The 15173-nt window shown below is 43.5% G+C and overlaps 2 protein-coding genes across 2 annotated transcripts; both read right to left on the minus strand.

Annotated features, from left to right (window-relative positions):
* Nucleotides 1-2847: 2847 nt before the first annotated feature.
* LOC138606543 (zinc-binding protein A33-like) lies at nt 2848-4433 on the minus strand. Its single transcript, XM_069679010.1, has one exon. The coding sequence runs from the start codon at nt 4431-4433 to the stop codon at nt 3042-3044; it is 1392 nt and encodes a 463-aa protein (XP_069535111.1). The 3' UTR covers nt 2848-3041.
* Nucleotides 4434-13345: 8912 nt separating this feature from the next.
* LOC138606589 (nuclear factor 7, ovary-like) lies at nt 13346-14737 on the minus strand. The gene has a single exon (XM_069679063.1). The coding sequence runs from the start codon at nt 14735-14737 to the stop codon at nt 13346-13348; it is 1392 nt and encodes a 463-aa protein (XP_069535164.1).
* Between the last annotated feature and the right edge of the window lie 436 nt (nt 14738-15173).

Below are 15173 nucleotides of genomic sequence, written 5' to 3' on the forward strand. Positions count from 1 at the left end.
GAGGGGAAAAAAGAACTACTGCAGGAGCTGCACACCTGGGATGGTGACCACGATGAGTCTTCTCCAGCAGAACAGCTGTGTTTTGCTTTCCGAAAAAAGACGGACTATGAAAAATTCAACAACGAGATTCTTGACCAAAGACACTTAAAAGTGTTCTCAAGATTTGAGGAGGAGTGATCCTCGTACACACACACACACACACACACACACACACAACCAAATCTTATATTAAAAATTTAAAATGTTATAAAATGTTTGTTTACTTTTATTCTGTCCATCTTGAATGGTTGCATTTGTCAATAAATGTTGATGAAAACTATTTCAATGGAAAGGTGGAAATAAGAGAATTATGCAAAATAGAAAAATACATTTTTATAGCAATTTTTTCAAGGACATTTTTGCTCCCAATCAATTCGAGTGTTGGTAAAATTAAGATGGTCCCTGGTTGGTGGTTAATCAAGAAAACCTTGCAAAATAATGGTAAAATCCCGATAGCATATAGTGACACCTCCGCCAAACAAAACAGCGGCAGATGTCACGGGTAGCGGCACACGCAGTGGCGCCTCCACCAGCAGTGGCATAATCAGAAGTGGCACCTCCACCAAACAGTGGCATCTGCCGCGACATGTGCCGTGATATCTCTGGTGGCACTCCTAGATGCCACGGCAGATGTCACGGGTAGCGGCACCCGCAGTGGCACCTCCACCAAACAGTGGCACCCGCAGTGGCACCTCCACCAAACAGTGGCATCTGCCGCGACATGTGCCGTGATATCTCTGGTGGCACTCCTAGATGCCACGGCAGATGTCACGGGTAGCGGCACCCGCAGTGGCACCTCCGCCAAACAGTGGCACCTCCACCAAACAGTGGCACCCGCAGTGGCACCTCCACCAAACAGTGGCACCCGCAGTGGCAGCTCTACCAAACAGTGGCATCTGCCGCGACTGCTAGCGGCACCTAGCTGCGGCATCTGAGGGTGCCACAAGAGATGCCGCAGCTAGGTGCCGCTGCCACAAATTGAGCCAGCCCCTGCTGCATTTTTCAACACAGGAGGTTGCCGCTTCTAGTAGATCCTATATGAGGTAATAGTCTATAAAATCAAGGATTCTTCATTTGTCATATGCAAAGAGATGCAAAGAAAAACTAGGTGAAATAAAGGAGATGCTCAGTTACTGTGCAAGAATACCAATGGGATCAATACAATAACAATAAGATCAGTAAATAGAAAGATAAAATAGAGTACAATATAATAAGATGAAATTACTAATGCAAGATGAAACTACAGATAGGTGACAAATTGGGAAAAACCATGAAGTGTCTCAGTATGGAGTCAGGCCACCACAAGCCTCCAGAACAGCTTCAGCGTTTCTTGCCAAATCTGTTTATATATATATGTATATATATACACAATCTTTATTTATCATAAATAAAGATATATATATATATATATATAAGATATAATAATAGTTGACTTGACTTGTTTCTTTAAGCAGACATAAATAATCCTTATTTTTATACACAGCAAGAAAGTATCTTACAATGTAGAATTGTTCTGTTTGGGAGTTATATGGCTTTGAGTACATGTTTGCTTGATTTTTGTTATAGCCCCCCCTGGAGAAAAATGCAGTTTTTTCAGTTGTTATATTTTCAAAATATATTGTACTTACGCTGTCATAAATCTCTATGCCTATAATTAACTTTATTTGTTACTTTGCAGCATTGACTGGACATCAAATGATCAAATCATCCTCAGCTGCCACGTGCAAGGCTCCTGTGAGGAGTTTTTACCTGGTTATGAGACAGACTGAAAGTAACACTGATGTCTATACGAGCTACAAAAGCAAACCAGACCATCAGCGACAAGACTGACTTTTTCTATACTGTTGTTTTTTTAATGCCTGAAACCCCCGATCCACAGGGGGCGCCAAAATGGACACAAACTGATAGTTCCTCACAGTCGCTTTAATGTTCAGGTTAAAAAATGATCTGAGATTTACACCTAAAACACAAAATGTGAACATCCTTCTCAGCATTTCATCTTCATCTCTTATTTTATTGAATGCACATTTTTTATACTTCTATTATGCCTTATATTTCTCTATGCTTCTCTGTGTCAGAGCAACTGTAACACCCGAATTTCACCCCGGGATTAATAAAGTTTTTCTGATTCTGATGACTAACAGCAGAATCAAGTTGATGGGAACTTAAAGATATAATCTCGAAAATTTTAGTTTTGTGCTCTTGAGCACCACCCACTGGCGATAATTGGTAATTATGGGAGCACACTTCCCAATTTAACCAGACGTCTACGGCCGTTTGTCAAGGTTCTAACGATTTTGTTTTTGGACTGTTTGCTTCATCTGAGCGTCGAGTTTGTTTCTTTTTCTTTGGATTTTCACTTCTTGTTGAAGTTGTATCTGTAGTCATCCATCTTTCTTTGTTTGTTCAGCCATAGTAGATTACTGTTTACTCGCAACACTTGCAGAGAGCGGAAAAGCAGCAGCTTAGCTCCGCCTACCCTCTCTGGCAGACCAACCACTGCTGGCTGATGGAAAACGCGTCACTAACTGGGCGCCGCTTGGAATTTTTTTCTGCGAATGTCGCCACAGACAGCCAGTCTGTAATACTGCAAATGCAAAGGCTTTCATCAGTGGCTCAGTCACCATTATGGCGATAGAGTCGGCAGAATATAGCGACTTAACAGACATTTATTTACATGAAAATCTTCAAGATTATACTTTAATGAAAAAACACGTTTACAGTCTGAATCATGTTGCATCAAAATATATATACAAAATATATATACATAAATCAAAATAGAAAGTAGTACATATAACTCTACACCTAACCACATGCATGTTTTGAAACACGATGATCCAGACTAGAATTTAAAGTTTGTTGGATCAAAGAAGGATTAGTCACTCAAACATGCAGTCATTGATTCATTGATTCTTAAAAATGACACAGTATCAGTTAGAAATGAAAACGGTGAACAAACCAAAACCTGTTAAGAGAGAAAAACATCCCACATTTATTCATCCTCATCTCTTACTGCTCTGTTCCACTGTCACACAGACTGTTGAAGGTAATATCTTCAGTGTATCCGCAGTGTTAATGAAAGGAAACAGCCGCTCAGTGAAGGTGTGTGTGAAGGTGTGTATGTGTGTGTTATTATCAGGATCAGAGAACGACAGCTGTCCTCTGTCCCAGTCCAGATTCACTCTGACTGTCTGGACCTTCTTCTGGACTTTGAGAGCAGTGGCTGGCTCTGGTGATGTCCTTGCTGAGTATGTTACTCCATCAGACCCTATTCTCCAATGTCCAGTTGGGTTTTTTCCTTTTCTTTGGTAAGATTCTGCTAACACACCCAGTGTCCACATTTTACTGTGTCCAACCTGAACATCCCAGCTGTGAGTGCCTGAGTTAAAGCCCTCAGAGCCCAGGGCAGAGACATCAGTATCAAACCTCTCTGGATTATCAGGGAGCTGCTGAGCCTCTACTTGTGTAACTGTGGTCAGATCTTTAGACAGGATGAAGAATGGATGAGCAGTGTTTGCATCCAGAATCACAGGAGTGTAGGAGACCATGTCCTTCATCTTGTTCCAGATGTTGAAGCTCAGGTTGCCCAGGTGTTTGGGCACGTCCATCAGAGCTCCTGAAGGCAGCTGTGGAGCTTCCAGCAGGGGGCGCTGCCTGATTCTCTCAACTGCAGCCTTGAAGTTCTGCAAGAATGAGACGTCTTCAGCTCTCAGCTCCTCCTCTGATGCTCTGAGCGTGTTTGAAAGAGCTGCTATCTCTCTGCTCAGAGCTGCTATCTTCTCCTTCATCACCTGACTCTTCAGCTTCTCTTCCTCCCTCAGTGCAGCTATCCTGGCCTCCTCTTCCTCCTTCAGAAACACGTGAAGCTTCTTAAACTGCTTCTTAATCCTCTTCTCTGTGAGTCGAGCCTGGACCTGAATGTGCTCTGCTGTTAGATCAAACTCCACTTTAACTTGTTTAAAAACGTTTAACTTCTCCTTTAAGGGCTCCAGAGTTTCCTGAAGTTCCTCCTTGCGTTGCTGTGCAGCTTCATCGATAGGTCTGAATGTGTGGTTTGTGTGTAACTCTGAATCTCTGCAGACGACACACACCGGCTGCTGATGATTGAAACAGAAGAGTTTGAGTTTCTCAGAGTGCAGGCGGCAGAGATCTGAAGTTGTCTGCTCTCTCTCCAACAAGAAGGTCTCACACAGGTTTTTTAGGACCAGGTTTAAAGGTGGGAAAGCCTTTGAAGACACTGTCTTACAAACTGGACACTCACGTGCTTGTTTCTGTCTCCACCAGCTCCGCAGACAGTCCTTACAGAAGCTGTGGCTACATGACAGAACAACAGGTTCTCTGAAGACATCCTGACAGACCGGACAGCAGAGATCCTCCTCTAACCTGGAAGCCATCATGACTCCGAGTGAATCTAAAAACAAAGCAGACACTACAGTCAGTCCATGGCTCCACTCCCTCCTCAACTGACTTCACTGAGATTTACTTTCACTTTGAGTCCTGTTTTTGTCAAACTCACCTTCAGTGTGTGGCGTGTCAGCTGGTTGAAGCAGCAGTGTTGTAGATTCTCCTGGAGCTGGACTCACTACGAGGAAATAGTTTTGTCTAAAAGTGAGTCTGCTCGTCTGTTCTTTCAGTCCGTGTGTCTCTGTGTGTCTGTCCTGGTTTGTGTCAGGTGAGTCAGCTGAGGGGTGGAGCTTTGTAACACCACCTCATTTTATTGCGTAATCTGTATAGGTGTGTTTCAATCCAGATGATTTATGCCTTGGCTGATGGGTGCAGCAGGCTGTTGCAACAGTTAAAATAAAACTATACAATTCCAGGAATATCTTGGATATGTTGGCCCATGGAATATTAAGGGAAACAGGAACATCAGGATGGAATATCATGGATAAACAGTGTTCCATGAAATTATTTATTTAGTGTGTAACTTAAACAGTACATTGAGTGTGTGCAGTGAAATGTTATAAGTAGAAAGTACCATTGAACATTCGGGTTAGTGGTAACATGAAATGGACAGAAAGGAATCCTGTATGTTTGCTAGCAAGGAAAACATTACAACTCTGTGATTAATCAAATGAAGCAGTGTTGGATGTTGAGGATGGATGTAAAGAAAGGGATGAACTTGCACAGTGTGGTTGACCAGGTAAAAATGAGACTTGTCTTTCCAGGTTGATTATAAGAGCCTGTGGACTGATTTATTTGTTAAGGGCTCATTATCCAGAGAGCCTTCCCTCTCTTTAGCTCTTTAGCTAACATTAGCTTATGAAGGCTCAACAAAGGACTGGCACCCATTCTAACACAGAGTAAAGCACAAAGCACCAAACTTTTCTAATCGCAAATGTGAAGACCATCCAGCCAAACAGGAACACACGAAAAAACTAGGGTCAACAGTATGACATTCGTGGAGGGACCCAGATCTGATTTGATTACCCTGTTCAATTGCTCCCAAGCTAACATATGATTACTGTCTTGAGTAGATAACATAAGCTAATTCATCCAGACTACCAGAATTGATCTGGGAGCTAAACTGGCAGGCTAACAGTCTATGTTTAGCACTCGTTGTTGTACGGAAAAGCTAAGATAGCCGGCTGCTAGTTTATTAAGTTTAAAGCTATGAGTGTAGGAGTCAAACTGATCATCTCATCTAACTTGACAAGATAGAGAATAAGCTAATTCTAAGCTAGATTGATTAGCTGACATAGACTAACTGTCAACTCTGTAACTCTGTTCAATTGCTAGCAAGCTAACAAGTCATTACTGTCTTGAGTAGATAATGTCTGCTAATTCATCCAGACTAGCAGAATTGATCTGGGAGGTAAATTGGCGGGCTAACTATTTGCGAATTACTTCATCAGCTAACAATATTAGCAACCAAAGACAGACACAAACACTGTTGCTAAGTTCAGGCTGACTGGCTAACCTTAGCTTGCAGTATCACCAAAACTATGCTGCAGTACTGTCATATACGCTGGCTGAGCTAGCAAAGATGTTAACATGATGCCGATCAGCAACCTAAGACTGGCAATTTAGAAATCCTGGCAAATGCCAGATGGGCTGGTCAACCTGGGGGACCACAAGGCAACCGCCAGCAATGTGTGGGGGAATAACTGGAACGCTGTTCTGCCTAGAACAGTGAGTCTTCATTTGAAAGGCAATTACTGCACAGATTGAAAGTCAATGAGAAAATGAGCCCTATTCACACATGGTTTATTACCTCAGTAAACATTTTCCTCATGACTTTATGGATCGATCTGGAGTTAAAGTCAATACAGCATGATGTTCATTTTCAGCCTCTGGTTACATTCAAAGAGTTAATTTTTGGGTAAGTGTGTTTACATTTTTCCATAGCCAAAATTAGCATCTCAATTAATTAGTTCAGTGTATTAGACGGCGATGAAGACAGTCACGGCAGCGTAGTGTTAGCTAGGTACAGTATAATGGCGAAATGTAAAGTCACTGAAAGATGTATCTCAGCAGCAGCTGGCCAAGAAACGCTGCACGCTGGGCCCAGGTGAACTCCAGAGGCTACAGAGGTGAGACAGAAGCTGAATGTTTGTCTTTTACGATGTTTTTAATCGTAGTACTGCTGTCTTTTCAGAAAAGTGCGCAGTAGTAGACCATAGACTGTATAAATAATGGACGTAGTCTCAGTGACGTCACCCATTGGTTTCTGAAGCAGCGTCTTGAAGCCCGAATTGCGCCGCCGCTGGGGGTTGCCATATTGGAAATGCCAGAGCCGGCTTATCCAGAGGCAGGCAAAGAGGCGGAGCGCGACAGAGCTACAGCCTGTGGCTGAGCTCGATGGGCGGGCCGCATGAATCAGCCAACTACGGCTATGAAGCTAGGCTATATGCTCCTCAGTGTAGCTAACGGTTATTATCCATAGACTGTATAAATCATGAATGAGCTGGTTTGACTTTCCCAGGAGGAGATTCTGTCGGTGACTGACTGCAGGTGTTTAGTTATCAGACTAAAGAAGTAGCTGACTCGCTGCTCGCTCGCCCGGTGAGAGAGCCGACGCGTAACGGGAAACTTAAAATAACCGATCTTCTCATCAGTGCAGTCCGCTGTAACCTCTAACTCCTGACTCCTATTTACTGGCCGACGATTAAATACATGTTTGATAAACACTGTACAGGCTAACAAGCAGCTAAAGCGAGCACAGTATACCTGCTACTTAGTGCTAAAAATATTTCAATACAATAACACTCACATTTAACTCACCGAAAAGCTGCAGCTCAGACTTCTTGCACGGTCATAAAGTTCCATAAATCCCACAGAGAGATTATTTGTCCAAACTTTGAATGAAAAAATCCCCAAAAGTCTCCAACAACACAAACAGGTGAAGTTAAGTTCAGTGTCTGTGTCTGTGTTGACGTCTAGCAGACAGCCAGCAGGATCCACCTGTCAATCAAGTGAGCCGGCCCCTATGATTTAAGGCTTAATAAAATTAAAATGGGTGTGTTATAAAAAAATTCACCCCCCGTACAGTTATCTTGAACAATAAAATTAGCTATTTATAACAAAACCGTTTTTTGTACCAGGCTGTTAACATGTTTATTTCTGCTGTAAAAATTGGCACTTTCCCACCTGCTGTAATGTTATTTTTTGTTTTCTGGAGCCTCAAGTGGCCACTCGAGGAACTGCAGTTTTTTGCTCTTCCGCATTGGCTTCATTTTTCGAGAAAGAGCAAGCTCAATTTGTGGCAGCAGCACCTAGCTGCGGCATCTCTTGTGGCACCCTCAGATGCCGCAGCTAGGTGCCGCGAGCAGTCGCGGCAGATGCCACTGTTTGGTAGAGCTGCCACTGCGGGTGCCACTGTTTGGTGGAGGTGCCACTGCGGGTGCCACTGTTTGGTGGAGGTGCCACTGCGGGTGCCGCTACATCTTGCCGTGGCATCTTGGAGTGCCACCGGAGATATCACGGCACATGTCGCGGCAGATGCCACTGTTTGGTGGAGGTGCCACTGCTTATGCCGCTGCAGCAAGACAAGAGGGTCTGGCTGCAGACCTCCAGCGTGGGGTTGCTTCCGGGCTACTGCAGTAATCTCAGCACACATAGAGGGCAGGAGTACTATAGCCTACTTGAAACCATCAATCAACTTAACATAATTAATCCAAGCTTTTTTTCAAAGCCTCAGCAACTCATGTATACCATTTATGTAGGCTTAGTTAAATATATTATTTTGCATTGCATTAGATGATTCCACCTAAGTCTTTTACATGATATAGCCTAGTCTACTTGACGTCTGAAGATCTTTAGAAGACATAACGGCCAATCAGAATTTTAACTATGTTTAAATAACAGTTTGAGCAAGTGTGGAGGAGAGAAATAGTGGGAAACAAAATCATCTTCAATTCTCTCCACAAAAAAAGAGTTTATTTTTATTTTCATTCAATTGTTACACATGGTGTGTGGATTATCACCTGCCACAGATGCCTGATGACGCTGTTTGGGGGAGATGCCAAGGCAGATGTCGCTCTTTGGGAAGGCTGCTATTGAGATGCCGAGGTTTAGTTTATGAATGTTAACAATTGTCAAAGCTGAATTAGACTAGCTACAGGTAGCATTTCCATGACATGTTTTTCATTACTTTGCAAGGTTTCCTTGATTAATCTCTCAATATTTCGTATTGATTCATATCACCGTTTGTTCATTAATTTCATTGCCATTTATGATTTTATTTCGAACATGTAAATAGGATTACGTGAACAAAACCTACATAAATAATGTTATGTAGCAATGCTGTGGAAAGAAAGAAAATGAATAGCTTACATTAGGTTAGGCTATTATATGTTACGGCCCTAACATAAACAAAAGCAAAGACTCGAACACAACAAGGCCAGTAACATATTAAAGGACGCCGACTCAGCACAGTCAATAACAAAGGAGTATTTATTTGATGCAAACAAAACGAACGAAGCCAAACACAACCTAACCCCGATAATTAAGCAACCCAGAACAAAACAAAAGAGGCAGGAGTTCCTGGCCAAAATGAACAAAAGGAGAGAAGAGACCCCAGACCAGCCTGCCACGACCGTCGCATCCGGGGTTCCTCCCGACTAAACTACCTAACCCAAAACTAATCTATAAAGAGAAAACAATAAGGACACGAAAACAGGACTACCAGGAACTCAAACCCAAATGAAAATAACAAAGCACGGACGCTCTAACAGGCCGGGGAACTGAAATCAAATGCAAATCAGGGAAAACCACAAAAGACTGCGCGGCCAGCGCCACCTCCCCCCTCGGGCACCACACCTGCAAATGAGAGAGAGAGAGAGCGAGCGAGAGCCGCCCCGCTGCTGTCTCCTTTTAACCTGCTCAGGTGATTGCCAGCACCTGAGCTCAGGCAGAGCAGGGCGGAGACACACACACACACCCACACACAGGGTACTGCTATTTGGCCACACGTAACACCCCCACCCTGAGCTTGTGAATACCGTGGAGGCGAACCTGAGGAAAACAAAAAGAGAAAAAAAAAACACATTCACAAGCCTAACAGCGCGACAACGTGTCGGCCAGAACATTGTCCCGCCCCTTAACATGCCTGATCTCCACGTTAAATGACTGCAAGAAAAGGGCCCAGCGCATCAGCCTCTGGTTCGAGTTTCGCATCTGATTCACAAAAACCAAAGGATTGTGGTCCGTGTACACAACCGTCGGAAAACTCGCAGAACCAACATAAACTTCAAAGTGCGTGAGAGCCAGAACTAGGGCCAACGCCTCCTTCTCGATAGTAGAATACGCCCGTTGGTGCCTATTGAACTTTTTAGAGAAGTAGGAGACGGGATGCTCAACCCCATCCAAACCCTCCTGGAGTAAAACGGCCCCCGCACCAGCATCACTTGCATCAACAGATAGTTTAAATGAACGATCAAACATAGGGGCAGACAGGACCGGAGCATTCGTCATCAAAGCCTTAATGCACTCGAAAACACGCTGACAACCCTCAGACCAACGGAAACCCCCCTTCGGGCTCAACAGATCAGTGAGAGGAGCCGCAACGGCAGAAAAATTCCTGCAGAAACCGCGGTAGTAGCCGGCCATCCCCAGAAAACGACGCTATTCCCGCCGTGAACTGGGAACAGGAAAGGAGAGAATGGCCTCTACCTTTGAGTGCACAGGCCTAACCTGGCCCCGACCAACCACTTTACCTAAATAAGTGACCGTAGCCTGGCCAAAGTTTTTGAGAGACGTTGTGGTTGCAGCTGACTGGTGCCACCAGACACAGTTTGAGGGGACACTCAAACTGCCTGCTGTCCTCTCTATGGATGAAGAGGGGAAAAAAGAACTACTGCAGGAGCTGCACACCTGGGATGGTGACCACGATGAGTCTTCTCCAGCAGAACAGCTGTGTTTTGCTTTCCGAAAAAAGACGGACTATGAAAAATTCAACAACGAGATTCTTGACCAAAGACAAAAAGTGTTCTCAAGATTTGAGGAGGAGTGATCCTCGTACACACACACACACACACACACACACACACAACCAAATCTTATATTAAAAATTTAAAATGTTATAAAATGTTTGTTTACTTTTATTCTGTCCATCTTGAATGGTTGCATTTGTCAATAAATGTTGATGAAAACTATTTCAATGGAAAGGTGGAAATAAGAGAATTATGCAAAATAGAAAAATACATTTTTATAGCAATTTTTTCAAGGACATTTTTGCTCCCAATCAATTCGAGTGTTGGTAAAATTAAGATGGTCCCTGGTTGGTGGTTAATCAAGAAAACCTTGCAAAATAATGGTAAAATCCCGATAGCATATAGTGACACCTCCGCCAAACAAAACAGCGGCAGATGTCACGGGTAGCGGCACACGCAGTGGCGCCTCCACCAGCAGTGGCATAATCAGAAGTGGCACCTCCACCAAACAGTGGCATCTGCCGCGACATGTGCCGTGATATCTCTGGTGGCACTCCTAGATGCCACGGCAGATGTCACGGGTAGCGGCACCCGCAGTGGCACCTCCACCAAACAGTGGCACCCGCAGTGGCACCTCCACCAAACAGTGGCATCTGCCGCGACATGTGCCGTGATATCTCTGGTGGCACTCCTAGATGCCACGGCAGATGTCACGGGTAGCGGCACCCGCAGTGGCACCTCCGCCAAACAGTGGCACCTCCACCAAACAGTGGCACCCGCAGTGGCACCTCCACCAAACAGTGGCACCCGCAGTGGCAGCTCTACCAAACAGTGGCATCTGCCGCGACTGCTAGCGGCACCTAGCTGCGGCATCTGAGGGTGCCACAAGAGATGCCGCAGCTAGGTGCCGCTGCCACAAATTGAGCCAGCCCCTGCTGCATTTTTCAACACAGGAGGTTGCCGCTTCTAGTAGATCCTATATGAGGTAATAGTCTATAAAATCAAGGATTCTTCATTTGTCATATGCAAAGAGATGCAAAGAAAAACTAGGTGAAATAAAGGAGATGCTCAGTTACTGTGCAAGAATACCAATGGGATCAATACAATAACAATAAGATCAGTAAATAGAAAGATAAAATAGAGTACAATATAATAAGATGAAATTACTAATGCAAGATGAAACTACAGATAGGTGACAAATTGGGAAAAACCATGAAGTGTCTCAGTATGGAGTCAGGCCACCACAAGCCTCCAGAACAGCTTCAGCGTTTCTTGCCAAATCTGTTTATATATATATATGTATATATATACACAATCTTTATTTATCATAAATAAAGATATATATATATATATATATATAAGATATAATAATAGTTGACTTGACTTGTTTCTTTAAGCAGACATAAATAATCCTTATTTTTATACACAGCAAGAAAGTATCTTACAATGTAGAATTGTTCTGTTTGGGAGTTATATGGCTTTGAGTACATGTTTGCTTGATTTTTGTTATAGCCCCCCCTGGAGAAAAATGCAGTTTTTTCAGTTGTTATATTTTCAAAATATATTGTACTTACGCTGTCATAAATCTCTATGCCTATAATTAACTTTATTTGTTACTTTGCAGCATTGACTGGACATCAAATGATCAAATCATCCTCAGCTGCCACGTGCAAGGCTCCTGTGAGGAGTTTTTACCTGGTTATGAGACAGACTGAAAGTAACACTGATGTCTATACGAGCTACAAAAGCAAACCAGACCATCAGCGACAAGACTGACTTTTTCTATACTGTTGTTTTTTTAATGCCTGAAACCCCCGATCCACAGGGGGCGCCAAAATGGACACAAACTGATAGTTCCTCACAGTCGCTTTAATGTTCAGGTTAAAAAATGATCTGAGATTTACACCTCAAACACAAAATGTGAACATCCTTCTCAGCATTTCATCTTCATCTCTTATTTTATTGAATGCACATTTTTTATAATTCTATTATGCCTTATATTTCTCTATGCTTCTCTGTGTCAGAGCGACTGTAACACCCGAATTTCACCCCGGGATTAATAAAGTTTTTCTGATTCTGATGACTAACAGCAGAATCAAGTTGATGGGAACTCGATATAATCTCGAAAATTTTAGTTTTGTGCTCTTGAGCACCACCCACTGGCGATAATTGGTAATTATGGGAGCACACTTCCCAATTTAACCATACGTCTACGGCCGTTTGTCAAGGTTCTAACAATTTTGTTTTTAGACTGTTTGCTTCATCTGAGCGTCGAGTTTGTTTCTTTTTCTTTGGATTTTCACTTCTAGTTGAAGTTGTATCTGTAGTCATCCATCTTTCTTTGTTTGTTCAGCCATAGTAGATTACTGTTTACTCGCAACACTTGCAGAGAGCGGAAAAGCAGCAGCTTAGCTCCGCCTACCCTCTCTGGCAGACCAACCACTGCTGGCTGATGGAAAACGCGTCACTAACTGGGCGCCGCTTGGAATTTTTTTCTGCAAATGTCGCCACAGACACCCAGTCTGTAATACTGCAAATGCAAAGGCTTTCATCAGTGGCTCAGTCACCATTATGGCGATAGAGTCGGCAGAATATAGTGACTTAACAGACATTTATTTACATGAAAATCTTCAAGATTATACCTTTAATGAAAAAACACGTTTACAGTCTGAATCATGTTGCATCAAAATATATATACATAAATCAAAATAGAAAGTAGTACATATAACTCTACACCTAACCACATGCATGTTTTGAAACACGATGATCCAGACTAGAATTTAAAGTTTGTTGGATCAAAGAAGGATTAGTCACTCAAACATGCAGTCATTGATTCATTGATTCTTAAAAATGACACAGTATCAGTTAGAAATGAAAACGGTGAACAAACCAAAACCTGTTAAGATAGAAAAACATCCCACATTTATTCATCCTCATCTCTTACTGCTCTGTTCCACTGTCACACAGACTGTTGAAGGTAATATCTTCAGTGTATCCACAGTGTTAATGAAAGGAAACAGCCGCTCAGTGAAGGTGTGTGTGAAGGTGTGTATGTGTGTGTTATTATCAGGATCAGAGAACGACAGCTGACCTCTGTCCCAGTCCAGATTCACTCTGACTATCTGGACCTTCTTCTGCACTGCAAGAGCAGTGGCTGGATCTGGTGATGTCCTTGCTGTGTATGTTACTCCATCAGACCCTATTCTCCAATGTCCAGTTTGTTTATTTCCTTTCCTTTGGAAAGATTCTGCTAACACACCCAGTGTCCACGTTTTACTGTGTCCAACCTGAACATCCCAGCTGTGAGTGCCTGAGTTAAAGCCCTCAGAGCCCAGGGCAGAGAAAACATAATCAAACCTCTCTGGATTATCAGGGAGCTGCCGCCCCTCTACTTGTATAACAGTGGTCAGATCATCAGACAGGATGAGGAATGGATGAGCAGTGTTTGCATCCAGAATCACAGGAGTGTAGGAGACCATGTCCTTCATCTTGTTCCAGATGTTGAAGCTCAGGTTGCCCAGGTGTTTGGGCACGTCCATCAGAGCTCCTGAAGGCAGCTGTGGAGCTTCCAGCAGGGGGCGCTGCCTGATTCTCTCAACTGCAGCCTTGAAGTTCTGCAAGAATGAGACGTCTTCAGCTCTCAGCTCCTCCTCTGATGCTCTGAGCGTGTTTGAAAGAGCTGCTATCTCTCTGCTCAGAGCTGCTATCTTCTCCTTCATCACCTGACTCTTCAGCTCCTCTTCCTCCCTCAGTGCAGCTATCCTGGCCTCCTCTTCCTCCTTCAGAAACACGTGAAGCTTCTTAAACTGCTCCTTGATCTCTTTCTCTGTGCATCGAGCCTGGACCTTAATGTGTTGTGCTGTTAGATCAAACTTCACTTTAACTTGTTTAAAAACGTTTAACTTCTCCTTTAAGGGCTCCAGAGTTTCCTGAAGTTCCTCCTTGCGTTGCTGTGCAGCTTCATCGATAGGTCTGAATGTGTGGTTTGTGTGTAACTCTGAATCTCTGCAGACGACACACACCGGCTGCTGATGATTGAAACAGAAGAGTTTGAGTTTCTCAGAGTGCAGGCGGCAGAGATCTGAAGTTGTCTGCTCTCTCTCCAACAAGAAGGTCTCACACAGGTTTTTTAGGACCAGGTTTAAAGGTGGGAAAGCCTTTGAAGACACTGTCTTACAAACTGGACACTCACGTGCTTGTTTCTGTCTCCACCAGCTCCGCAGACAGTCCTTACAGAAGCTGTGGCTACATGACAGAACAACAGGTTCTCTGAAGACATCCTGACAGACCGGACAGCAGAGATCCTCCTCTAACCTGGAAGCCATCATGACTCCGAGTGAATCTAAAGACAAAGCAGAAACTACAGTCAGTCCATGGCTCCACTCCCTCCTCAACTGACTTCACTGAGATTTACTTTCACTTTGAGTCCTGTTTTTGTCAAACTCACCTTCAGTGTGTGGCGTGTCAGCTGGTTGAAGCAGCAGTGTTGTAGATTCTCCTGGAGCTGGACTCACTACGAGGAAATAGTTTTGTCTAAAAGTGACTCTGCTCGTCCGTTCTTTCAGTCCGTGTGTCTCTGTGTGTCTGTCCTGGTTTGTGTCAGGTGAGTTAGCTGAGGGGTGGAGCTTTGTAACACCACCTCATTTTAATGCGTAATCTGTATAGGTGTGTTTCAATCCAGATGATTTATGCCTTGGCTGATGGGTGCAGCAGGCTGTTGCAACAGTTAAAATAAAACTATACAATTCCAGGAATATCTCG

Source organism: Semicossyphus pulcher, unplaced genomic scaffold, assembly GCF_022749685.1.
Source record: "Semicossyphus pulcher isolate SPU_LCO1_2020_fin unplaced genomic scaffold, fSemPul1.0.p SCAF_3, whole genome shotgun sequence".
Classification (NCBI taxonomy): domain Eukaryota; kingdom Metazoa; phylum Chordata; class Actinopteri; order Labriformes; family Labridae; genus Semicossyphus; species Semicossyphus pulcher.

What these genes read in the sequence shown, in the direction of transcription:
- LOC138606543 (XM_069679010.1), bottom strand. Translation starts at nt 4,433, where the DNA reads ATGGCTTCCAGGTTAGAGGAGGATCTCTGCTGTCCGGTCTGTCAGGAT.
- LOC138606589 (XM_069679063.1), bottom strand. Translation starts at nt 14,737, where the DNA reads ATGGCTTCCAGGTTAGAGGAGGATCTCTGCTGTCCGGTCTGTCAGGAT.